The 21,278-nt window shown below is 41.9% G+C and overlaps 1 protein-coding gene across 2 annotated transcripts in view; it reads right to left on the bottom strand.

Moving 5' to 3' along the window:
- Positions 1-4,999: 4,999 nt before the first annotated feature.
- gabrb4 (gamma-aminobutyric acid type A receptor subunit beta4) overlaps positions 5,000-21,278 on the bottom strand; it is a 47,443-nt gene continuing 31,164 nt past the window's right edge. Inside the window, exons 5-10 of one of the 2 annotated variants that reach the window (XM_076020246.1) lie at positions 16,019-16,101; positions 13,294-13,431; positions 11,905-12,057; positions 10,315-10,568; positions 9,557-9,646; positions 5,000-9,234 (exon numbers count right to left, since the gene is read on the bottom strand). In XM_076020246.1, coding sequence (XP_075876361.1) covers positions 8,881-9,234; positions 9,557-9,646; positions 10,315-10,568; positions 11,905-12,057; positions 13,294-13,431; positions 16,019-16,101 — 1,072 coding nt within the window. In that variant the 3' untranslated portion in view covers positions 5,000-8,880. The remainder of the gene's footprint in view (positions 9,235-9,556; positions 9,647-10,314; positions 10,569-11,904; positions 12,058-13,293; positions 13,432-16,018; positions 16,102-21,278) is intronic. The other variant, XM_076020247.1, reaches the window with a different exon arrangement.

The raw sequence follows: 21,278 nt of genomic DNA, 5'->3' as shown, positions 1-21,278 counted from the left end.
ATACCTCTCCTTTCTTAACAAGGACACCTTTAGCCACATGTATGTCTGATGCATTGTTTTTGTCCTCTCCAAAACATGTGACAGGTCCCAAAAACGAAAGATATTTGTTGCGGGAAACAGAAAATGTTCCTGTAGTTTTCTGAATGATTAAACAGGGCAAAACATTAGTATTGCTCCGACTTAATCCAAAACATCAGAATACTGATGAAAAAAAATCCATGATTTAAAATAAATCATTTTTTAGTCAATAGTTTTCGAGCTAAAGGCTAAAAAATAGTTACCCAAATAAATCTGTCATTAGTTCTTCCACACACTGAATAATAACAAATCCTTGATGAATGGCAATCAGAATTTTATTTTATTTTTTCCTCTTCCCCAACAGTTGGGCATATGCTGCATCCTTGCAAAACCACACCAGGTCTTTGCGTGCGCCACAGCTCTCTCCCAGTGACGTTGAAGTATGAACGTCTGGGGATGTCATCGCTCAAAAATCATTAATGATGCTTAGAACCGATTACTCTTTAAGGCCATCAATGCACCATCAACAACACACGCGCATGGAATTTGACACTGGTCCGACCTGCCATCCATTTTCTGGTGTGCTAAGGGGCTTCTGAAGGGGTTTGAATGCATCCCAGCATGCACCGGGTGCCATGCGTGGACATGTTTACTGTCTGTCACATGAGTAACACACATGGAGCAAGTACATTCACACTGACATTCATGGCTGCTGGCAGTGTGGTCTCCAGTGGACCCAACCTGCGTGTCTTCAGCCCCCTCTGGACATTTACACAGACATGGAGTGGAGATGTTAACTCCACACAGAGAGGCCCCCGCTGGATAAAAACACGAGCACGTGAAAGGTCCCATATAATGCAAAATTCAGGTTTTTATATCTTTTTTTTAAGCCATGTCTCTAGCATGGCAATGAACTCTTCTGCTCTTTTTCGCTTGCTCAGCCTTGCCTTGCAGAGAGAGCGTGCTCATACATGCAGTTCAGAAAATAAAACAAATAAAAAAATTAGCCTTTTGTGACGTCATAAAGCGAAATGGTAACAACAACACAAGCGGTTTGCTCCGCCCTCAAAAACAACCTTCTGGTGTGTCTCCTGACAAACACGCGAAAATCCACCCAGGTTTGCAGGAGTCCGTGAACAGAGGGCTAAATGTGCTGCTTTCCCTTCTCTCTTTATCACATTTGATTAAATAACAGAGGAAAGCTTGCATGAAAAATAAAGATCTGGAAATGGGTTTAATGAGTACCGTTAATAACTCTGTAATGTTTATCGATTACAGAATCCACTTTTTGTACTGAAGAGATGATTTCCCTGCTGTGTTTTATTTTCCATCTGAAGGATTTTGGAAGAGTGAGCAGAAATCACAACCAGAGGGGCCCAAACCAAGCGGGTTATGAATCCATACAATCAATGAGCTGGGTTTGACACAACGCATTGTTTCCTAAAGCCCAGAGGAGTTTGAGGAACGTCATAATTCAACTGTCTCACGGGGTCATTACTGTTGCTCCAGGTGGAGTCATTTAGAGGCCGCTCTCCTCACCTTCACATTAGCCACAGATAAAGAGTAAATTGCTCCGAAAAGGAACACAACCACAACAGGGCTACCACACACAACATCCTGTCCTTGCCCAGTTGACAAAAAGTTGTAGCAAAGACATCGAACTGCACTTGTCCTCTGACAAAACCAATTCCACTGTTTTGCAGATTTAGCAACTTAGCTCAGGTCAGCATCCTCCCCCCCCCGCACCAGCGGGCCACAAAGCCACTTTATCCTTTGAAAATAGTTTGGCTTACAGTGGTTTAAAAAAACAAACAAACAAAACAAAAAAAGAAACATAATAAATCTTAAGATTTGACTGAATTGAGAGATGGGGAAATACTACACTTGTCAGCAGGAGTCACTTTGTGTCTTTATTCAGGAAATAGGGTATGAAAGGAGGTATATTTTCAAAAACGCGCAACGTTTTGTAATCAAATTAAAAGGAGCTCGACTGGTTTTATTTATTTTTTTCAGACTGCCATCACATTCCACAGTCCTTCTGAAAAAGTGACCACAACTGAGAGCAGCAATGGTAAATACCTGATTTCGTCCTCTTGTTTTTGAAATATCAGATACTATTTACCATTTGGGGACTAATATGTGAACATAAATGCACCGTCCAAAATAAAACAAGTCAGCAAAATATTAGTCCACAAAGGGCAAATGAAAAGACATTGTTAGCTTTCTTTACTGTATAAGCCTTTATTTGTAAAAAGTCTGTTGTTTGAATGATAACCCTTTTTATACCACATACTTGAACACCTTGTATTTGTAAAAAACACATTTGTTCAAACACCTAAAAAAGCTGATTGACACTATAACATTAATTTGCACTGACAAAAAAAAATACAACTCCATACTACACAAATGTAGATTCCATGAGTACCGATACTTGAAATGAAATCAAACACCTTATTAAACAACTGAATCAAATAAGCGCCCAATGTGAACAAAACTTTTACAGTACAAAAGACCAAATGTACTTTTTCTTCCAGTGCCAGTTATATCAGATAAATTACATTTCCTTCTTATGATAAAACAACAACAACAGTAAGAAATAACAATCCATAACAAATGCAACAAATACAATACATCAGAAATGAACACAAAAATGAATAAAAAAAAAAGAATTTGCTAATGCTGAAAATTAATAAATATATGGGCTATTGATATAGTTGATTTTCTTTCCCTTGGTGGCCAATTCTTGTAAAATCAAGGGGGCGGGGTGAGGGGGTGTCTTTGTCATCTCCTGGTTAAACATGTGATCGTCTCCCTGGTGCCATCTGTCGGAAGAGGGAGGTATACCTATATGTAACAGGGAATCAGCACAGCTTCTCGCAAGTATTATCATACATAATTGACAACAGACCATAACCAGAGGCAACTTATTTAAGAGAAAATACAGGGAACACCCACTCAGTGTGCAGTCACATGGCTTATGCTCAGATGCTGCTGCTTAGCATCCTTTACATCCACTGTAGTTGAAGGGCGGTCGATGTTAATGCTTATGCTGAACCTGATTAAAACTACAGCGTGCACTTGGTGCATCTATTTCCAAATTGTGTGATTTACAGTAAATACACTTTATAGAAATACACATTAGTGATTTGCACAAATCACACCATGTAAGTCCCATGTTTTACATTGTTTTTTTTCCTCCTCTAATTCTATGAACAGGATTTTATCAAGCTGGCTGTAAAACAAGTGCAATTTCAGCATGTAAACACCGGATCTTTCCTTTCCTGGCTGTGGAGATGAACTTAGATGGCGTGGAGGTCAAAAAATATATGGAAATAAAACCTTTCAGGACTCAGGTCATGCAAAACAAAACCTACGAGGTACGCACAAAATAATGAGCCTACCAGCAAAAGTTCTTCGGACAGTGTGGAGCTTTTTTAGCTAACGTCTGGCACCTGGTGAATTAAACTGCATTGCATGGACGGCATGGAAGCCTCAGTAAATAAGCTGCAGCTCACAAAACAGTTCCGTATTCACAGGCTCAATCTGTATTTTCTTCCCCTTAAAATAAGAGGATAGGAGTCAAGTAAAAAAAAAAAAGAGAGACATGATTTTAAACATATTTGATCCCAGTGGAGCGCTATTGCACCGCCTGAGACAGTTTAATCACGGCACAATATTTTGTGTAATCTACTTCTAAAAGGCATTGGGACGTTTTGGGGGCTTTTGTTTATCTTTATGTCTACCCAGGGGACAATATTCTATCAATATCTTCAATTTCACTAAAAATGTTTACTTCTGAGAGCTACCCCGAGGTTAGCGGCTGAGGGGGTGGCACTTTGATCAAGGACACATGTGACTTTGCTTTTGAGGAGCAGGAAGGAACTTCCCCCTCGACGTCATAAGGCTATCCTGCCCCTCTGGCTTTCATAAGATAGCTAGTGCCCATGTGCCTACTTAGCGTTGGTAAACAGAGGTAAACAGCAGCTACACTGTGCTAAACCCTAGCCCCTCTAAAAACCAGATATGGTCATTGGAATGAAAAAAGTAATGATTTTAACAAAGATACCACCAGTGGAGACAGGGAATCGAAATATACTGCAGGAACCTCTGACAGAATTAGCATTAGCTTTGCTCAGAAAAGGAACATGTGAACTGATAAGGGTGCAGAGCCACCAGAAACTCCTTCACTGTTTGAGGACTTTTGCATTGATCTCTCCATTATTTTGTCCACACTGTGCATTTTTATGTGTTCCATTTTTTTCAGATTTTTTTTTTTTTAGGTTTTGTTTGCAGAAGTTATGCCAATGCTAGAGAAGCTGTCCATGCCATTAGCAGTGAGGCTAGCTGGTATTACGAACTGCCATGTTTTTGTTCATGCATTAAGAACTATTAAGTGAAAGATATCATATTTACAGTACAATTCACATGTAATTACACATATACACTAGAGGCAAGAAAATTCACATTGAAATCAGTTCAACACTTTGTCCCCTCCACCTCTCGTCTTGAACATACGTGTCAAAGTATTCTCCTTCTTTCTGTCCCCCTCTTTTAAAATATAAGTAAATATCCTACAGTGAAAGCACAGAACAGAAAATCCTCAGAGCTTTTTTGGATGAATGTATTCATTTTATGTCCAAAAATCATGTAACACATGTTTTGAGCGGGATGGAAGAGCATGCAAGGACTCTCGATGTTACTGTCATTTTGGTTCGTTTGAGATGATGAATCAGCTATCAGAAGAGGAATTTAGGGGGAGGTGAATGACTGAGTCTGAATGAACATTTTGATTAGCTGAGAATTTTCATTTCAAATTGTAAGACCGGGCTTCGTTCTGGTCAAGCATTCCATTGATTTTGTTGATAAAACACGTATGGTTGCCTTGATTCCAATGTCTTTACAAACAAACTGTGCCGTCTCGCATAGAACAAAAAGTATCTTCAGGCCTCACAGTTCGACGACTTACAGTCCACCATAATGAGCAATTTGAATTATTTAGTGCAGACTGTGATGAAATAATAAAAAAATAAATCCACAAATGAAGAAAAAAAAAGTGTAATGAGTACCCACTGTCACCATCTTCAGTTTCTTATTATTTTTTTTTTTACAGTCAAATTATTTAAAAGGACACATTTGCAAGAAAACAAATTGATAAAGGAAAATAAAATTATAAATGGTATAAATTTGCACATTGGTGATCAATAATGCCTTCAGTCTGAATGACCCCCTGACTGTGACATCCGTGTCCACATCGTACATCGAAGAAAGATCTAAAACAGAATTGCAGCATGAGGAATCTTATCAGTGTCCTGTGTACTGTGACCATAAGGGAATGCCACCAACTCACCATCTCTTTAAAGGTCGGGAGGAAAGCTACAGCGTTTGTGAAAGAGTTGACTTTTAATGACCGCAGAGAAGCCGCCTGAACTTTGAAAGGTTGCTCCAAATGAGCACAAGTGTATAAATTATACCTCTTTTGACCCTTATGTTACATAAGTTACTGGCCCCATGAGCTTAAAGAATACAAGTAAAAAAAAAAAATTAAAAAAAAAGCCGGAGTCCTGCCCCTTCCACCTCCTCCTCTTTCTCCTCTTTCTCCTCGCCACATTGCTTGAGGCTAGCTCAAGGCTACATTAGCCGCTACAAGCACGACAAACCCGGAAAGAGTTGTGGTTCGGTTGCATTGTGGGTAATGTAGGCACCAGATTAAACAAAACAAAACAAAAAAGATAAGAAGTGGAATACAAAAGAAGGTAAAGATTTGCTTTGAGCTGCTGTTTTTGATTTTGTGTCCATGATGCAACAGAGGCCAGCGATGCTAAATTTAGCGGAGTGCGCTTTAAGTTCGGGCCTTTCTTCAACCAAAGGTGCAAAAGACTGCATGTTTTAACATGAATGCTACTGTATTCAAGTTCAGCCAATCTCCGTCTTGACATACATCCGTTTGGCAGCTTTTAAAATAAACAAACAAACATACAAACAAAAAACAAAACAAAAACCCTATATGCACGCGCACGATAACATATGGCACTGTCTCAGTCACAACTCTCACAACTCACCGACAGTAGTTCATATGTACTCTCTAGATAACACAAAACCCCCTCCCCTAACCTGCTCCAGAGCGCGGCGGTAAAATTTCAGCTCTCACAATATTGGCTGCTACTTAGTTAATTGTGGCACTTGTTGAGGCGTGATCACTTGTCTCATAAATCACAAGAAATAAAAAAATGGAGCAAAAAATAAATAATATATATATTTATATATATACTTCACATTTAGGAATAATAATCACTATGTTTTGGTCATGTTATCCTTTGGACCTCACAGTTGACTGAGACAGAAACGACAGATTGTTCTGCAGCAGACAGGGACACAAACCTCGGCTCACCACCTCACGTATCATTTGTTTTTCCTTCCTTCTTTTTTTCCTTCTTTTCGACAGATCACTAAATATTCAAGGGTGATCGTTTCTCAGTTTTTCTCCCTTTTCCTTCGGGACGATGACGTCGATGCATAAAAATCAAACAGAAAGAAATACTAATATTGGATCACGGCTCGGGCTAAATCACTCCACGGACTTCGCTCTGAATTACGGAGACAAATTGCTTTCTGGCCACTATTCCTACTTGAGGTGGGCATGTGCATTCGGCACTGTGCATCCCAGAGGAAAGTGGATATCTGATGAAAAAACGATTATTCTGCAGTGCCTCCACTCCACCCGCCCCCTCGTCCCCCTGTTGCCTCGTTTGTGTACAGGGCAATTTGCACATTATTTTTTCTCTTCTTCATTTCTTTTTTATGCTTCTCAGGATCCACATTGTTTATTCTAATGGGCCAATCGACTGTTTTTGCCAACTTGAACTGGTTCTAAACTCTAGCAGCTCCTAGAACAGTCTGCTAGTGCCGGAGGTGAAGGCAAGATGCAAGTCCATACCAAACAGGTGGAGATGGATCTTTTATGTTTTCTCCAAAGCTCTGCCCTGTCCTGCACTGTCAACTGTGTGTCATCAAACTCTTTGACCTGTGTCATGTAGTTGAGCAGCTGACCATAATTACCAAGATTCTCAAACAAGACAAAAAAATATATAATAATAAGGTCCTACTGTTTTTTTCCCCTTGCAAATGAACCTGAGTACAGGAAAAGCAGTGCGGGTTTAGTGTCCGTGTTTGTGTGCAATGTGTTGTGCGTGTGTTTGTGAGCAAAAGCAAACAACACATATGGATTATAGGCCTTTTGGTTGTGGTTTCAATTCATGGCTATTTATCATACACTTTTTCTACCCGAGGACCCCTTCATCACCCCCTGATCGGGATCATGTTTCTAAACCTCACGGCATTTCAACGTGATGGTCCAGAGCGAGTTTGTGTGAGAAATGTTGAATCCCTCCTTCCGGAAGCTTCCTGCCTGAGCTGCCCGTTACTAACCCAATCAAACAAAACACACTGCAACTCCAACACTGGAAAAAAAAATCAGCAACAAACAAAGAAATACTGTATACTAAATGACAACTGATCAAACTGTGGGCTGATATGTAATACTTTTCGTTTTCTCTTTTTTGAACACATGACACATCTTTACTGTGGAATCATTTGCAAAACATATCACTAAAGCGAGCCCCTCCCCTGTTGCCCTCCCTCCCTCCCTTTTAAGCAAACACAAAGCAGGGTGTGAACGTCAATGAACTCTGCACCGAACGAGCGCGCAAACCAATCAATAGGAGGAAATAAACAATACAAGTATACTTTCATGAGCATCTGAATGATAAAACGTATAGAATATGTTTTTTTTTCTTATCCCCACACAATCAGAATGAGTAATGCATACCTTTGACTCACACATCCCATAATGCCCTAAGCTCTAGAACATGTTCCGACACTCTCTGAAATCACAGTATATTTTTCCAAGACAAAATCATATCTACAATAATCAGCACTTGATTTTGACCGTATTGAACAAAAAGAGAGCCCCTCCCCCACCCTCCCCCAGGATATGACTTTGAAAAATGAACATGAGAAGAGAAAGGAATACAAGTTTTGAGGAGTCGACTCCGGGAAGGGAAATGCGGCGGCCGAGCTTCCCCCGTCCTCCAGCGGAGAGCGTCGGGGCCGGAGCTGATGTCCGATAAAGAGAACGATATCACTTCAGAAAACCCAAGGAACAACACATAATCCAAACAAGGTTGCTGTACATAGTAGAACCGGAGATTTCCGTGCATGTTATCCGTGGGAAATGGTGGGGAGTTGGGGGGTGGGTGTCTAAGTGGGGATGGGTGGGTGCGATTGGGAGTGGTTCGGAAGGCGGTGGGTGACGAGGGCGTGAGGGGAGTGGGCAAGGGTCTCACTCAGCTGATGCCTGAAGCAGACGAGCCGCCGCTGACGCCGTGAGCTGCAGCAGGAGGATTTTTCATCATGAAACGTATCAAGAAAAAGTCAATGAGACTCTGAGACATCTTTTCTCTCTCAAGAGCTTCTGCTTTTGCTCCTCCAGCCCCTCTTTTTTTTTTTTTCTTAGAATAGCAAAAATATCATGCAGTCTTTAGTTCCAAAAACCCCTTTTGTGGGCTCTGCGTGTTTGTTGTTCGCGTGTTTGTCCGTCTGTTTCTTCATAGGAGGAAAAAAAGAAACTCAAAGCCTTGAAATTTCTTTGCTCGCAATTATTCTTAAACATTCAAGTCATCCTATTAATACTTTGTACAGCAGAAAGGTCCTTCGGATTTCACATGTGTATATATAAATATAATATATAGAAATATGCATATACATATGTTCAACTTGTATATGTGTATACATATTTTGGAACTGTATCAAAGCCAATTTAATGTGCTCTCAAAATATGGCCCATGATTCCTAGTGGGGTGCACATCAATTCACATAGTACAACCAGTAGATTAGGTTGAAAAATCCAAAGGTGATGGGGAAAATAACCCGGGACCACTTGTCAATGGTGCTAACATCTGACAGGTTTGGGATTTTCAACTTGAGCTTGGACGAGCGTCGCCTTAGCCGGCAGTTGGCCCGGCTCCGCATGGCGCTGCGGTCCAGTGAGTGGTGGCTGAAGCCATCCCGCGGCGTCATGGGCTTCCTGAACTGGACCCCGGAGCTGTCGAAGGACATGACTGAATTTCGAGAGTCACTGACGCTGCTCCCAACATCTGAAGGCATCACTTCGTTGTTCATCTCCAGCGTGGTGAGGAGGATGTTCCCGTAAGCGTCCACCTGCGAAGGGAGGCACAGCGAGGGGTCAGTGCAGGCTGGCCTCTGGAGGAGTTGCCCCTCTAAATCCTCCCTTCAAATGATATCTATCTAAGTCCCGCCCTCCCCTCAAGATAATATATTGCAAGCTATTAGATAGCAAAATGTAGTGATGATATGGAACATCATTTCTGGCATGCAACATCAATAGTTATTAACAAGAAGTTTCATATAAAGACAATTTGTTAGTAGTGGGACAAAACTAATTAGCAGCCTTAATGATTTGACTCTACACTGACTGCTTTGACTCTGCACTACAGCTGATATAATTTCTAAATCAATGTACCCCAACTTTTCTTTGTTCCTCGAGATACAGATTTCTTCGCTGTGTAAATGACCTGAAGGTGTTGGTTTGAAACGGCACGGAAATGGAGTCCTTGCAATGTGAAAGAAAAATGAAGAGAACATTAAAACGACTATCAAGTTTCAGGCAAAGAAGCACATTTTTCTCTGAGGTCACACAATGCATTTTAAGACATAGCGTCAACAGGTGCAAGTCTCAGTAGGCATATAGTACTACGCACACACACACACACACACACACACACACACACACACACACACACACAACACAAGGCTTCATTCAATCTGAATTATTTTCTTTTCTTTTCGTTTCTTTTTTCTCGAATTCCAGCGTCTGCTGCGGCTCGATTGTCAAATCTTCAGAGCTTGTTCTGCATGTTGATATTTCATGGCGAAGACACGAGGCAGCGACGCGCGAGAGTGAATGAAGCCTACAGCATAAACATAGACAACAACCTAAATCAGAAATGAGAATGTTAACACCACTGTTAAGCTAGATGAGTCACTATTTCGATGAGAAAAGGCCTCGCTCGATAAAAAGCAGTCGGAGCTCGAGGGAAAGGCAATGGATGATGGCCTGTGAATGCACATTAGGGCCTCCGTGGCATTAGCGCTGGAAGATTACTTCACTGGTAAGTACGTTCGTGTCCTTAGATCGCGGGGCAGTGGCTCGCGCAACGTGAACTCTGACTGACACAGGGAGGAAGACTACGGATGCATGAAGCAGACGAAGATGCAAACCTGCTCCCTCAGGCGCTTCTCCTCGTATCTTGTGCGCTCGTTGTTGACTTTCAGCCGCTCGTTGATCTTCTTCTGCTGCGCTGGGCCCCGGCCAAAGAACACGTAATTTACAAAGGCATATTCGAGCAGGGCCAGAAAGACGAACACGAAACAGCCCATGAGGTAGACGTCGATGGCTTTCACGTACGGGATCTTTGGGAGAGTCTCCCTAAGGTGGGTGTTAATTGTTGTCATGGTGAGCACCGTTGTCACACCTGAGCATGGCGACACACATGCACACACATGAACAAAGAAGTTACTATCAGAAGAAGAAGAAAGAGAAAAAACATTGTTTAATAAGCCTTTGCTAAGAAATGTTGGAAGAAATAACAACTCACAAAAAAGCAATAATGATACGGGTAAAGCAAAAACAAAAAAAAAACAACATAAAATAAACTGTTACTTTGAAAAACATTCTCAGTTTGGATGTTGAGTCTGACTCTGAACAAGTGAAGTCGTCAAACAACAACAACAACAAAAAGTCAACGTGTTTACCCTGGAGACGCAGTCATAACAAAGAAATGATGAAGTCATGCACGTGGGGTAGCTTCCACATATTTATGACACGCACCATGCATGGCGAGCTGATTAAGCATGAGAAGAACCAAATGTGCCGTCGTTCCGTGCGGAAAGTACGCAATGCAGTGACTATTTCAAGTACACAAGGACACAACTGGAGATTTGTAATGTTCAAAGATTTAAAGGCCTTCTGTGTGAGTTTTAGTGCCATCTACTGACAAGGAAGCAAGTCACAAACAATTTTAACATTGTGTCTGATGTCCCTCTTGACTTCCCATAGCAGATGTAGTAGGGTAAACCCTGAGCAGACCCAAGTTCTGGGTAACTGTAGATATGCAGTTGCCACCTCCTATACTGACCTAGAAACAAGGAATTTGTTGCCATGTCTAGTGAATTGATCCCTTCAAATGTCACACATCAGGCCTTTAAAAACAAGTGAAGAAGTGAGTCAAAGCATCTGGAAGATGCTGAATCTATCATTTAAAACTGTGCATCCAGAAGAGTCTCTTTTCAAAGGATCTGGTCAACGTCAAGTGTATTTGTTTAAAGTCGCTTCACACTGGATGCATGGTGCACTGATCAACGTTACAAACACTCTGACGGTGCAGAGTCCTGCAGACTAACCTGCCCTGCTGCGTGCCATCCTGAAATAAACTGGGAGGGATTCTTTAACATCGGAGCGAGTGTACCTTCTGGGATTACTCATTGTGTAAAAATATAAAAAACATTGCTGTCTATTTTCATCATCAGCCCGTTTCTGACGTCTCCCCGGCACTGACGTTGACCTCTGCCAGCATCAAATGCGAGCTGCACGCTGCGACACGTAGGACGCAAGCGTGTGAATGGAAAAAAAAAATGATGACGGGGTCGACTTGATGAAGAATCCGAACCGACTCCGATGAGATTTGCCACATCGTGTGCGCGTTCATGCAGATAGATATGTGAACATGCTGGTAGCTTCTACAAGATTTTTTTGTTTGCTTGTTTAATGAAGACAGGTTTAACATAAAAAAAAAAAAAGCAGTGTCTTACCCAGGGCCACCCGAGCAGCGGAGGCATCATAATTGATCCAGAAGGAGACCCAGGAGAGGATGGTGATCAAGATGGAGGGCATGTATGTTTGCAGGATGAAATATCCAATGTTTCTCTTAATCCTGAAACTCAGCGAAAGCCTCGGATATGAACCTGTGGGGAAACGGGATGCGGTGACAGTCGGGAAAGAAAAAAATAGAAAAGGTGAGGTATGTGTGTGTGTGTGTGTGTGTGTGTGTGTGTGTGTGTGTGTGTGTGTGTGTGTGTGGTGGGGGTTGTTGGGGCTGAGGGAGAAACAGTGGCACGACTTAAAGAGTTCTAAAGTCTGCACTTTGACAATGCGCAGGGTAGTCATTTCTTCATTTGTTCAGATGGAGCACCTAATTTCCCCAAAGCGATGGATTCCTTTCCAGGGACAAGTTCGATTCCAATTAAACATGGCAGAAAGTCGCAAACACTGCACTTTTTTCTGCAAGCCCCTATCTCAGCACGCCGCTCCAGCATCCCTCTGAGAATTGTCACAAAGAGCTGCACCACTCTTTCTTTTGCACTCTCTCTGTCCTCTAAACATTACCAAAAGGGCATTTCACAGGGGCATAATTGCAACGTGTACTCTTACGCGCTAACAGAAGCCAGAAAAAAGCAAAATAAAAAACCCAAACAAAAAAAACAAAACGGTACTGCAATTCCCGTGCACTTCTCCAGGAACCAATCCGCTGCTGGCGCAGAGATATTAATTGGGCTTTTGAACGCATCTGAATCAATAGCATCCGGCCGCGGAAAAAAAGCAATATATATACAAAAGAAAGGAAACTTCTCCAACAGCTTCATATTTATGTGTTGGGAAACAATATAAATTACATGTGGTACAGTTAAATCCCACTTTTATTTTCAATTCATTACCAAACAGGAGAAAAAGCTGCGGCTCGGTGTGACGGTTTTAATCTCTGAGGTTATTTACAATGGGGGAATAGCACAATGATGAACGACCTCATCATCTCCAGGTTCCTCTAAATCTTTTAATGAATCAATACCAAAGGATGCATACTTCATCAAGTGATAGCCCAGCACTGCTGATCAGCAGGCCGTGGAACAGTGGCCGACACAAATGTTGAGAAAAGATTTCTTTGCATTTAAACGCTTGAATTTTACCTTCCTCCTGTCTTGTCTTGACCTGCTCTTGAATAGTTTGCTTTCTGTTAGATTTTTTGTATTTTTGGACAAACTTTAACCACCTTTGAGTTCTTTAAATTGGATTTTACCTTGAAATATGCAGAATTTTTTATTTTTTTTACATGATTTGCTTTTTATTTAGATATTTCGTACAAGGAAAACGCTATGAGATATTTACCTTCATACATGCATGCACACGGTAAACAAGAGTCGTACCTGTGGTGAACCTGACCTCTCGGGACACCAGGCGGATGTCTACGATGGAGAACTGAGGTAACTCCAGCTTGTCCACGCCCGTCACCGCGCTGTCGCCTCCTTGCCAGAAGAATACGATGTCATCTGTGGTGTATCCATCTGTGTCAAGGTCAGGGCAGAATCGTGGGGAGGAGGAGAGACAGCAACATAAAACATCTGAGTGGTATGAAGTGCCAGCCATTAAATTTAACCATGTTTCTATATAAAGCCTTTTTTTTTTTAAAGGGGAAGGACAATGAGTGGAGGTCAGTTTGACACACCACACGTATGTTTTTGACACTATTTGACACATTTTGAAAACCAAAATTAGGTTTTCATGTTGTTTCAATGTTGTCTGTTTTTTGTGGTTTTCAATTTTAATTAAAAAAAAAAATCTTTTTCGATTTGGCGCTAAGGGAAATACAGCACTAGAGATTTTATTTTCTACATTTTTAAAATGAACTTCATAATTTTGCTTTAGTTTTCAGAAATTGTTCATATTCTGAGTTTATGATTTGATTATTCATTCTATTTACGAAAACACTTGCTGTCACAACACACTGGCTGGACTCGCCTGTGCACCATTTTGCAGAGGAGTCCATCCAGTCCAGTCCACATAAAATGCATCCATGTTTTTTGAAAGTGACAACTGTGTGAAAAAAGGTTGAGCTTTGGTATTAAAATGAACCGCTCCCTCTGTCAACATGTTCTCTTGCAGTGACACGTGCCAATGTCCAGATTCCCGTGGAGCAATCGCGTGACCCGCATTACCACCTGCATGAATATTTATTAACATGTGTCACTTGGTATGCTGATGGCTCTGCACGTTCTCAACTGGCGGCACAATTGGAAGTGACCACAGCAGCAGATTTACGTCACCGGGCCAGTATGCATTCACTGCGGATCAATTTCTCAGTCCGGGAAGTGTAACTACATTTCACATTCTACTCCCCCACGTCCAGAACTGGCCGGCATTCAGCTCACTAAGGGACCAGGATTCATTACCGTTAAATCTCCCTCTGAGGTTATAGGGTAAGGAAATGTGACATTGTCCATGAAATTGAAATAACTGCTGGCCCAATCAATCAAACTGATGGTTAATGTGCATGACTCCCACCATTTCTTTAGCATAACCAGCCGATATTCTTGCATTTTTCTTTTTAATTTTCCACATATCCATATTTCATTGCCTACTGATGTCCCCAAGGGTAAACACTCTGCACTTTTATCCCGGACGACAACCGCAACAAATATCTGCCGTATCGAGCATGGGGTTTGATTGATGGAGCGCTCAATGAAAATGATCAAGCAACTGCAATTTTTTTCTTCTAAATTACACAAGTAGCACTTTCCCCCCGAGATATTGACTTCTTCAAATTAAAGTATTGAGGAAAAAAACAAACATGAGATAATGTCAATTAAGCGATAATGTTTGTGTTATCATCTAAACTCACAGAAACAGGCTGCAGAGCTCCAAGTGATACATTTCAGTCTGAGAATGAAACATGAAGATGACTATGAATGATATCTAGTTGCAGTTGCTCCAAAAAAAAACAAATAACAAAGAAAAAAAATCAAACATACTGGGCCTCCTCCAACCACAATAGCTCCTGGAGTTACACACTATCACTTTCTGGACAATAAGTCTGTTAGCCAAGATGCACATCAGTCGGTTATCGAACAGCTAAAACCACCTCAAGCCAGTGGACAAATTCTGAGGCCAGTCAGACGAAGTCAAATCAAATTAGCGCCATTTCCATAAAGTCCTCTAAGCAAATCTTGAAAATGCAAATCAAAGTCCTTTCATGTAAAAACACACCTACAGATTGGTGACAGTATCAGGACCACAAGGTAAATAGCAAACTATGCAGTCAACAGGGCTTTGATCTGCTTGGAAACTCCAGATCCAGGCCCTATACCTGGGAGGCAAACGATGGCAGGATGAGCAGGATTAGGAATGTGACAGATAGCCTCAATTAACCATGTGACCTTGCAAAAGCCCCAAATCCAAAAGTGATTGAGCTTCAAGACAGATTGGACTTGCTCTCCCCCTGTCCTCAACCTGCAGCTCAGGTTCATCTCGGTGGTCTGACATCATGCAGGGTGCAAGGTGACATCAGAGTCACTGCTCATGTACCACCACTGGGACGTTTGTGTGTGTGTGTGTGTGTGTGTGTGTGTGTGTGTGTGTGTGTGTGTGTGTGTGTGTGAGAGAGAGAGAGAGAGAGAGAGAGAAAGAAAGAGTGTGTGTGTGTGTAAAAGTGCATTTCTGTGCTGGAGGGAGGGTGCCAACAAGCAGCGGAGGTCTATACATTAAACTTTATTGATTCCGTGAAAGCAAGACACATGGAGAACCACACCGCGGGTCCACTCGGGGTCTCCGATATTAATGTTATTTTCCATTCAGCACTTCCAGTGGCAGCCAGGTCCATTTGTTACACTGGTCGAATATGAATCGGTGCACATCAGCAAGCGCTCACATTTTTCATCGCAGCAATCAGCCGCAAAGGTGCAACACCGGACAAACTGCGGAAAAGCCGCTCACCTCGGTGCTCCTCCTCTGATGGTTCTTTTAGATAGTAATAACACACTTTTATTTTGACAGGCAATGAATGTTTATTGTTCGAGTGTTTTTCTTTTTTTCTCTCTTTAACATTGGATTTTTTTGTGGTGTTTTTTTTTTTTTTAAATCTTTTGGTGTACTTACAGCTTTCAATTTCCAGGGTGCAGTTCTGTTCATCCAGCGGGTACCTCCTCAAGTCCATCATGCATGCAGCGGTGGTGGTTATTCTGTGAGGATGCAGGACAAGGACACAGAGAAGACACAACGTTCATCAAGAGAACCAGTGAAGGCAGAAAAAAGTCATTTGGGGATTTTTTTTTTCCCTCCCCCGCCCCTGTTATCAAATGCAGGAAGAGATTCAGAGTGGATGATGACGGTGTGAGACCACAGATTCAGGGTGAACCACTACAACTCTCACCACTAGGGGGCTAGGCTGGGACACAAGTCCTGCTTGTTTGATTAGCATGAACAAATGCTCAAGCTTAAGAAGGTCGTCGAGGGAACGGTTGACGTCTGTCAGAACAAGGAAGAGGGCTTCTGTTCTTTCACTTCCCCCTGGGAGCCACGAGACAGTTTACGAAGCAGGGAGGCTGAAAACCTGATCCAAAATTACAAATAATGGTAATAATGGTAGTAGTAGTAGTAGTAATAATAATAATAATAATAATAATAATAATAATAATAATAATGATAATAATAATAATAATAATAATAATAATAATAATAATAATAATAATAATGAATGCCAGCACAGCTCTCCATATTAGCACCAATTTTATCAGAACTGGATGACATTTTTGCAGGAACAGAGTAATAAAGCAATGTAGCACATCTCTTAATCAGTCCTTCCACACACACACAAAAAAGCCTCAATGTGTTGGTTCAACTGACAATGAAAAAAAAAAAACTTTTAAAGAAATGTTCAACACGATAGATAGACAGTTTGCACAATCATCAAAGAAAAAATACTTTGAAAGGGTCTTTCATTTCCAAATGATTCATTTTTACATTTTTTAAATTTAAAAAAAAAACAAAAACCGATGGATATGTGGAATAAAACCAATGTATTTGGGAAATGACCGTGTGGTGCTTCAGGTTATGTGTTTGTCCTACCAGCTGTCATTTTCTTATCTCAAAAGGGTGGGGGGGGGGGGGAGAAGAAGAATCATAATTTCTCCCCTTCCAGTTCTAAACACAGCATTTCTGTGCTTATTATAAAGCACAAAGAACCTAATGCTGTTCAACCTTTAAAGCAGGTTTCACCGCTTTTCGTCATGTTCAAATCATCGCTGTGGCCGTCCCCTCCTCCGCACGCACGCACGGGAACACGGACGCCACAAATGGCGGGGAGCGGGACGCTAAACAAAAGTAAGTGCCCGCTTTGAAAATGCATCGCCTGAGCACAGAGTTTTGCAAATTGGTCATGGTGGGGTGGGCAGACTTATGTCGGCAGGTAATTGGAAAACAAAATGCCGCTCCGCTTAAGAAGAGGGAGCCGTACGCACGCACAGAAGCGCGCACGTGAGGCCTCTGGGCTCACGACAGCAGCAGCAGCAGCAGCAGCAGCAGGCACAGAAGGGTAGGGAAAGTTAACACATAAACAAAATGTTTGAGAGGTGCGTATTTATTATTCACAATGACACCGAGCTGCATTCTGCTGCACAAGCACTAAAGCGCTCAAACTGCATTCCGCCCCGGCTGGCTCCGCTGCGCTGCACCTCCTCCTCCCCGCTCCTCAGCCCCGAGCGTTCGGGAGGCTTGCACACACTGCGAGGAGATAACATCACGCCTAATTACATTAATAGGAAAGGTCACTTGGCAATTATGAATTTCCAGGCAAAATGCGGAAAACAAGCAATGATTCTTCGACGTCCCCCCCCCCCCCCCGCTTCGGCAAGGAGCTGGCCGCAAATGAATTGGTGCACTTCCCTGGCAGCGCCGAGCGGTGACGTGACGGATAAAGGAGATTGATGAGTTGTCAGGACTAGTATTAATAAATAATCAGTCTCATATGCAAAAGGTGGCCGGGATTCTCGGGGACATTCAACTCATTATATGTTTGTTCTTGACTTTAATAAGGGGTCTTTGAAGTGGGGGAGGGGCAATTATTACAGCATTTAATCAGAATCAATTTAATCAGACTTTCCCTCCCATAATCTCCTGCTGTTGGCTGCTGGCTGATTAATCATGTTTTTGGTCGCAGGTTTGTTATCCAAAGAAAGTGGACGCCTTTCACCTCCACTTGTTATTAAATGATGACCCAACGTTCCCTCAAAGAGGCTGCACACACTGTCTGCTAATAGTTGGACACCAGATAAGCTTTATTGATACAGACACCATAAACCAGTAAGGAACCTATCTGTTGTTTCTGGGAGGGTTTATGTCAAGTAGCCAAGACTTCACTTCTTTACCTTTGGGAACATCTCAGTTAAAACATCCTGTAAGGCTGAAATACAGCACAATTTGAATTTCGAGGGGTGAAATTATATCCAGTGCAAAACATGTATTTCATATGTACCCTTTAAAAAACATTCCATATGTATGTATATATATATATAATTTCTTTTTTAAACAAACTAAATAAATGAAAAGTTATCAAGATAAGCAAATACGAAAACCCAAAAAGGGAAATTATTTTGATTCTATTCGAAAGCTGTTTCTGAAAAAAAAACAACAAAAAAAAACTAATAATACACAATGCAATATAATACAAAGTATGCTAAAATTACTATAATAATAACACGCTAAAATTGTTGCCCCCAAACTGTTGCCAGGTATTGACTCCTCCACAAATATGTATGTGACAACTAACTAGGATGATTTCTTTTAAAATTAAAATCCCCCTTAAACAAATTCAAATGTTTATCCCATAGCAACAACAACAAGAGGAAGAACAACAAACAACAACACTTGGAGTGTAGTCAAGTGTAAAGTGTAGCTTGACAGGTAATCTAAATGAGAGGGGAATCATCATGTAGTGGGCACCAAGCTCTTGGCTTCACAATGACAGGCCGGGACCTGTCAGCAGATGTGGGTCAGCAACTTGAGAGTCCCATCAGAGACGGTCAGCAGCGGCTCCAGACCTGCAGCAGGCACTGCAGTCTCACACGCAGCAGCCTGCTCACTCCCTACGCTCAGCCGCTGTGGCACCAAACCATCAGCTAACTTCACTCTTTTGTTTCTTTTTACAGCACAACTTATTTTTACACACACACCCAGGTTTTCTTAAAAGCAGAATGGGGCGGTTCTGGTGCGTGCAGGTGAGATATTTGGTATTAAGATTACACGTAGATAACAAACCTATTCCTTTGGGTAATCTTCTTTACTGCAGTTTAAAGATGGTTTCATTCCCATGTCAGATTTCATCCAACTGATTAAGAGCCCACTGATGATTTGTTTGTTTGTTTGTTTGTTTGTTGTTGTTTTTTAAAGGGAAGGTACACAGAGGAATAAATTAGGAAAATTTGCGTAGGACGGGCTGGACGAAATGGTTTCTAACTTTTTGCTATGTGACCTTATGGTCAAATGATCAATGGCAGGATCACAGTGTCCATCACATTCAAAGCTGACCAATGAGACTGAGTCTGTTAGCAGCAGCTGCAGACTTCCTATTGGTGCTGCGGCTCAGACACGTCATAAAAGCCGCCACCCTGTCAGTGTTTCACCACATTCTGGCCAAAGCCAGTCAACCAAAAACAACTTTAAAACATTCAAAGCATCTTTTCTGCAGAGAAAACCCTTCTGTGCCTTTTCTTTGTTCCCCTTTCAATATGATAGCACCAGAATCAGATAAAATTGCCAGCACTGCAGTATCAGTGTCCATCTCCTGTAGTCTAATGAGGCCACACACACCTGCCTTAAAAGGTGTTCAAATACATGATATGACTTTGACTATTATTATTATTATTATCACAATATGTTATACGCCAATCACTCATGCCCTGCCTGAGAACCCATGGTGTCCAAAAGAAAACTCATTTAATAATTCAATGCAGGTTACAACTATCATGTTGAATGACTGATGCTGCTGGGACTCATGTGGAATTAAGGTTTTGGACAAATTGTAAGTGCACTGCAATCAACTAAAAACGTAAGAGATACAGCCTCACTAAAAAGAAAAAAAAATGTAAATTCACAATTAAAGGAGCGTGCTACTCCTCTTCGCAGGTCACACACTGCTTGGTGCCGACATAACATGACCACTGAAAGCTATCTGGAGGTGGAGGCTCTGCTCTCTGTGGATGCAGAGGCTTTCAGATGATATATATATATATGTATATATATATATATATATATTTTTTTTTTTTAACACCTACACAGTCTGGTCCCGAATCCCTTCCTGTGAAGGAGCCTGCTGACTGGGAAAAAAAAAAAGAAAAGATGATAGTACTACGCAGTGGTTTAATACACAGAGAGACAGCAGAGAGTGGAATGGGAAGAAAGGAAATGCCATCTGGTGATTGCTCAGGACGTCCCGCAGCACCGGACCGGATCGCGGGTTCACTGAGAGCGACACAGTCTCTCAACTCATTGGCAAGCAGGACAAACGCACTGCAACAGACACACACACGGCTAGACACTTTTCCACTGACGCTGACTCCCTCTATCAATGTGTGGAATCGCACGGTCTTCACACGCCGCCCTGCTCGATAGCTTTTGCATCAGGTGCGATCACCAGCGCTATTACAGCTTCCGTCGGTGCAGATCACAGACTGAGCGAGGTTCTCAAACAGCGTGCCGTTGGAAGGGGAGTTGGGAGGTGGGCTGCGCTATGTTCCTCCGTCTTTCATCTGTCACTCCCCGTGACAGCACGTGGGCCAGCTTACGTGCACGTTCATGGCCTCCTTTCCATATGGTGCGAGCTACAGCTAACTGTATGTAGACGTGTATTGATGTAAAAACTGCTGCGAAAAGTCTCTGCAATCACATTGCAAAGCTGCATACATTCAAGATGATGCTGATAAAGTTAGCCCAGTAATTCTGGACCGCATTGGAACGATGGCAGCAGGCAGTGGCTGCTGATTTGTTTGGTCTTACATCAGCGTGTCGTCACATCCCAAACTTGCTCTTACCTGGATAGAAGCTGATTATAGAATCCCTTCAATGTTCAGTGATATTACCCAAAGGCTGTGCTCTTTATTTATTTATTTGTGCACACCCAGCTGGCACTGAGCGGCCCAAAGCGCTTCAGGTAAATAACTCTCGCTGTCACCAATCTGAACCACTGATACAAGGCCATGTTTTCATGCTGCTTAAAATCATGTTCTGACCCTTCTGTCCAAATGCTGCTGCAGAAATTGTGACTCATCAGGTCAGTTCCTATCCAGTTCTCAAAAAGATTGCAAGGAGAATGCTCAGGTGCAACAATATATTCCTCTGGTGCATCTCAGTTTTAGGGATCTCA

The sequence above is a fragment of the Nelusetta ayraudi genome, unplaced genomic scaffold (genome assembly GCF_046127955.1).
Source record: "Nelusetta ayraudi isolate G7.1 ecotype Tasmania unplaced genomic scaffold, CSIRO-AGI_Nayr_v1 ptg000011l, whole genome shotgun sequence".
Classification (NCBI taxonomy): Eukaryota; Metazoa; Chordata; class Actinopteri; order Tetraodontiformes; family Monacanthidae; genus Nelusetta; species Nelusetta ayraudi.
The sequence above is the reverse complement of the archived record's forward strand: the minus strand, read 5'-3'. Positions and strand labels throughout refer to the sequence as shown.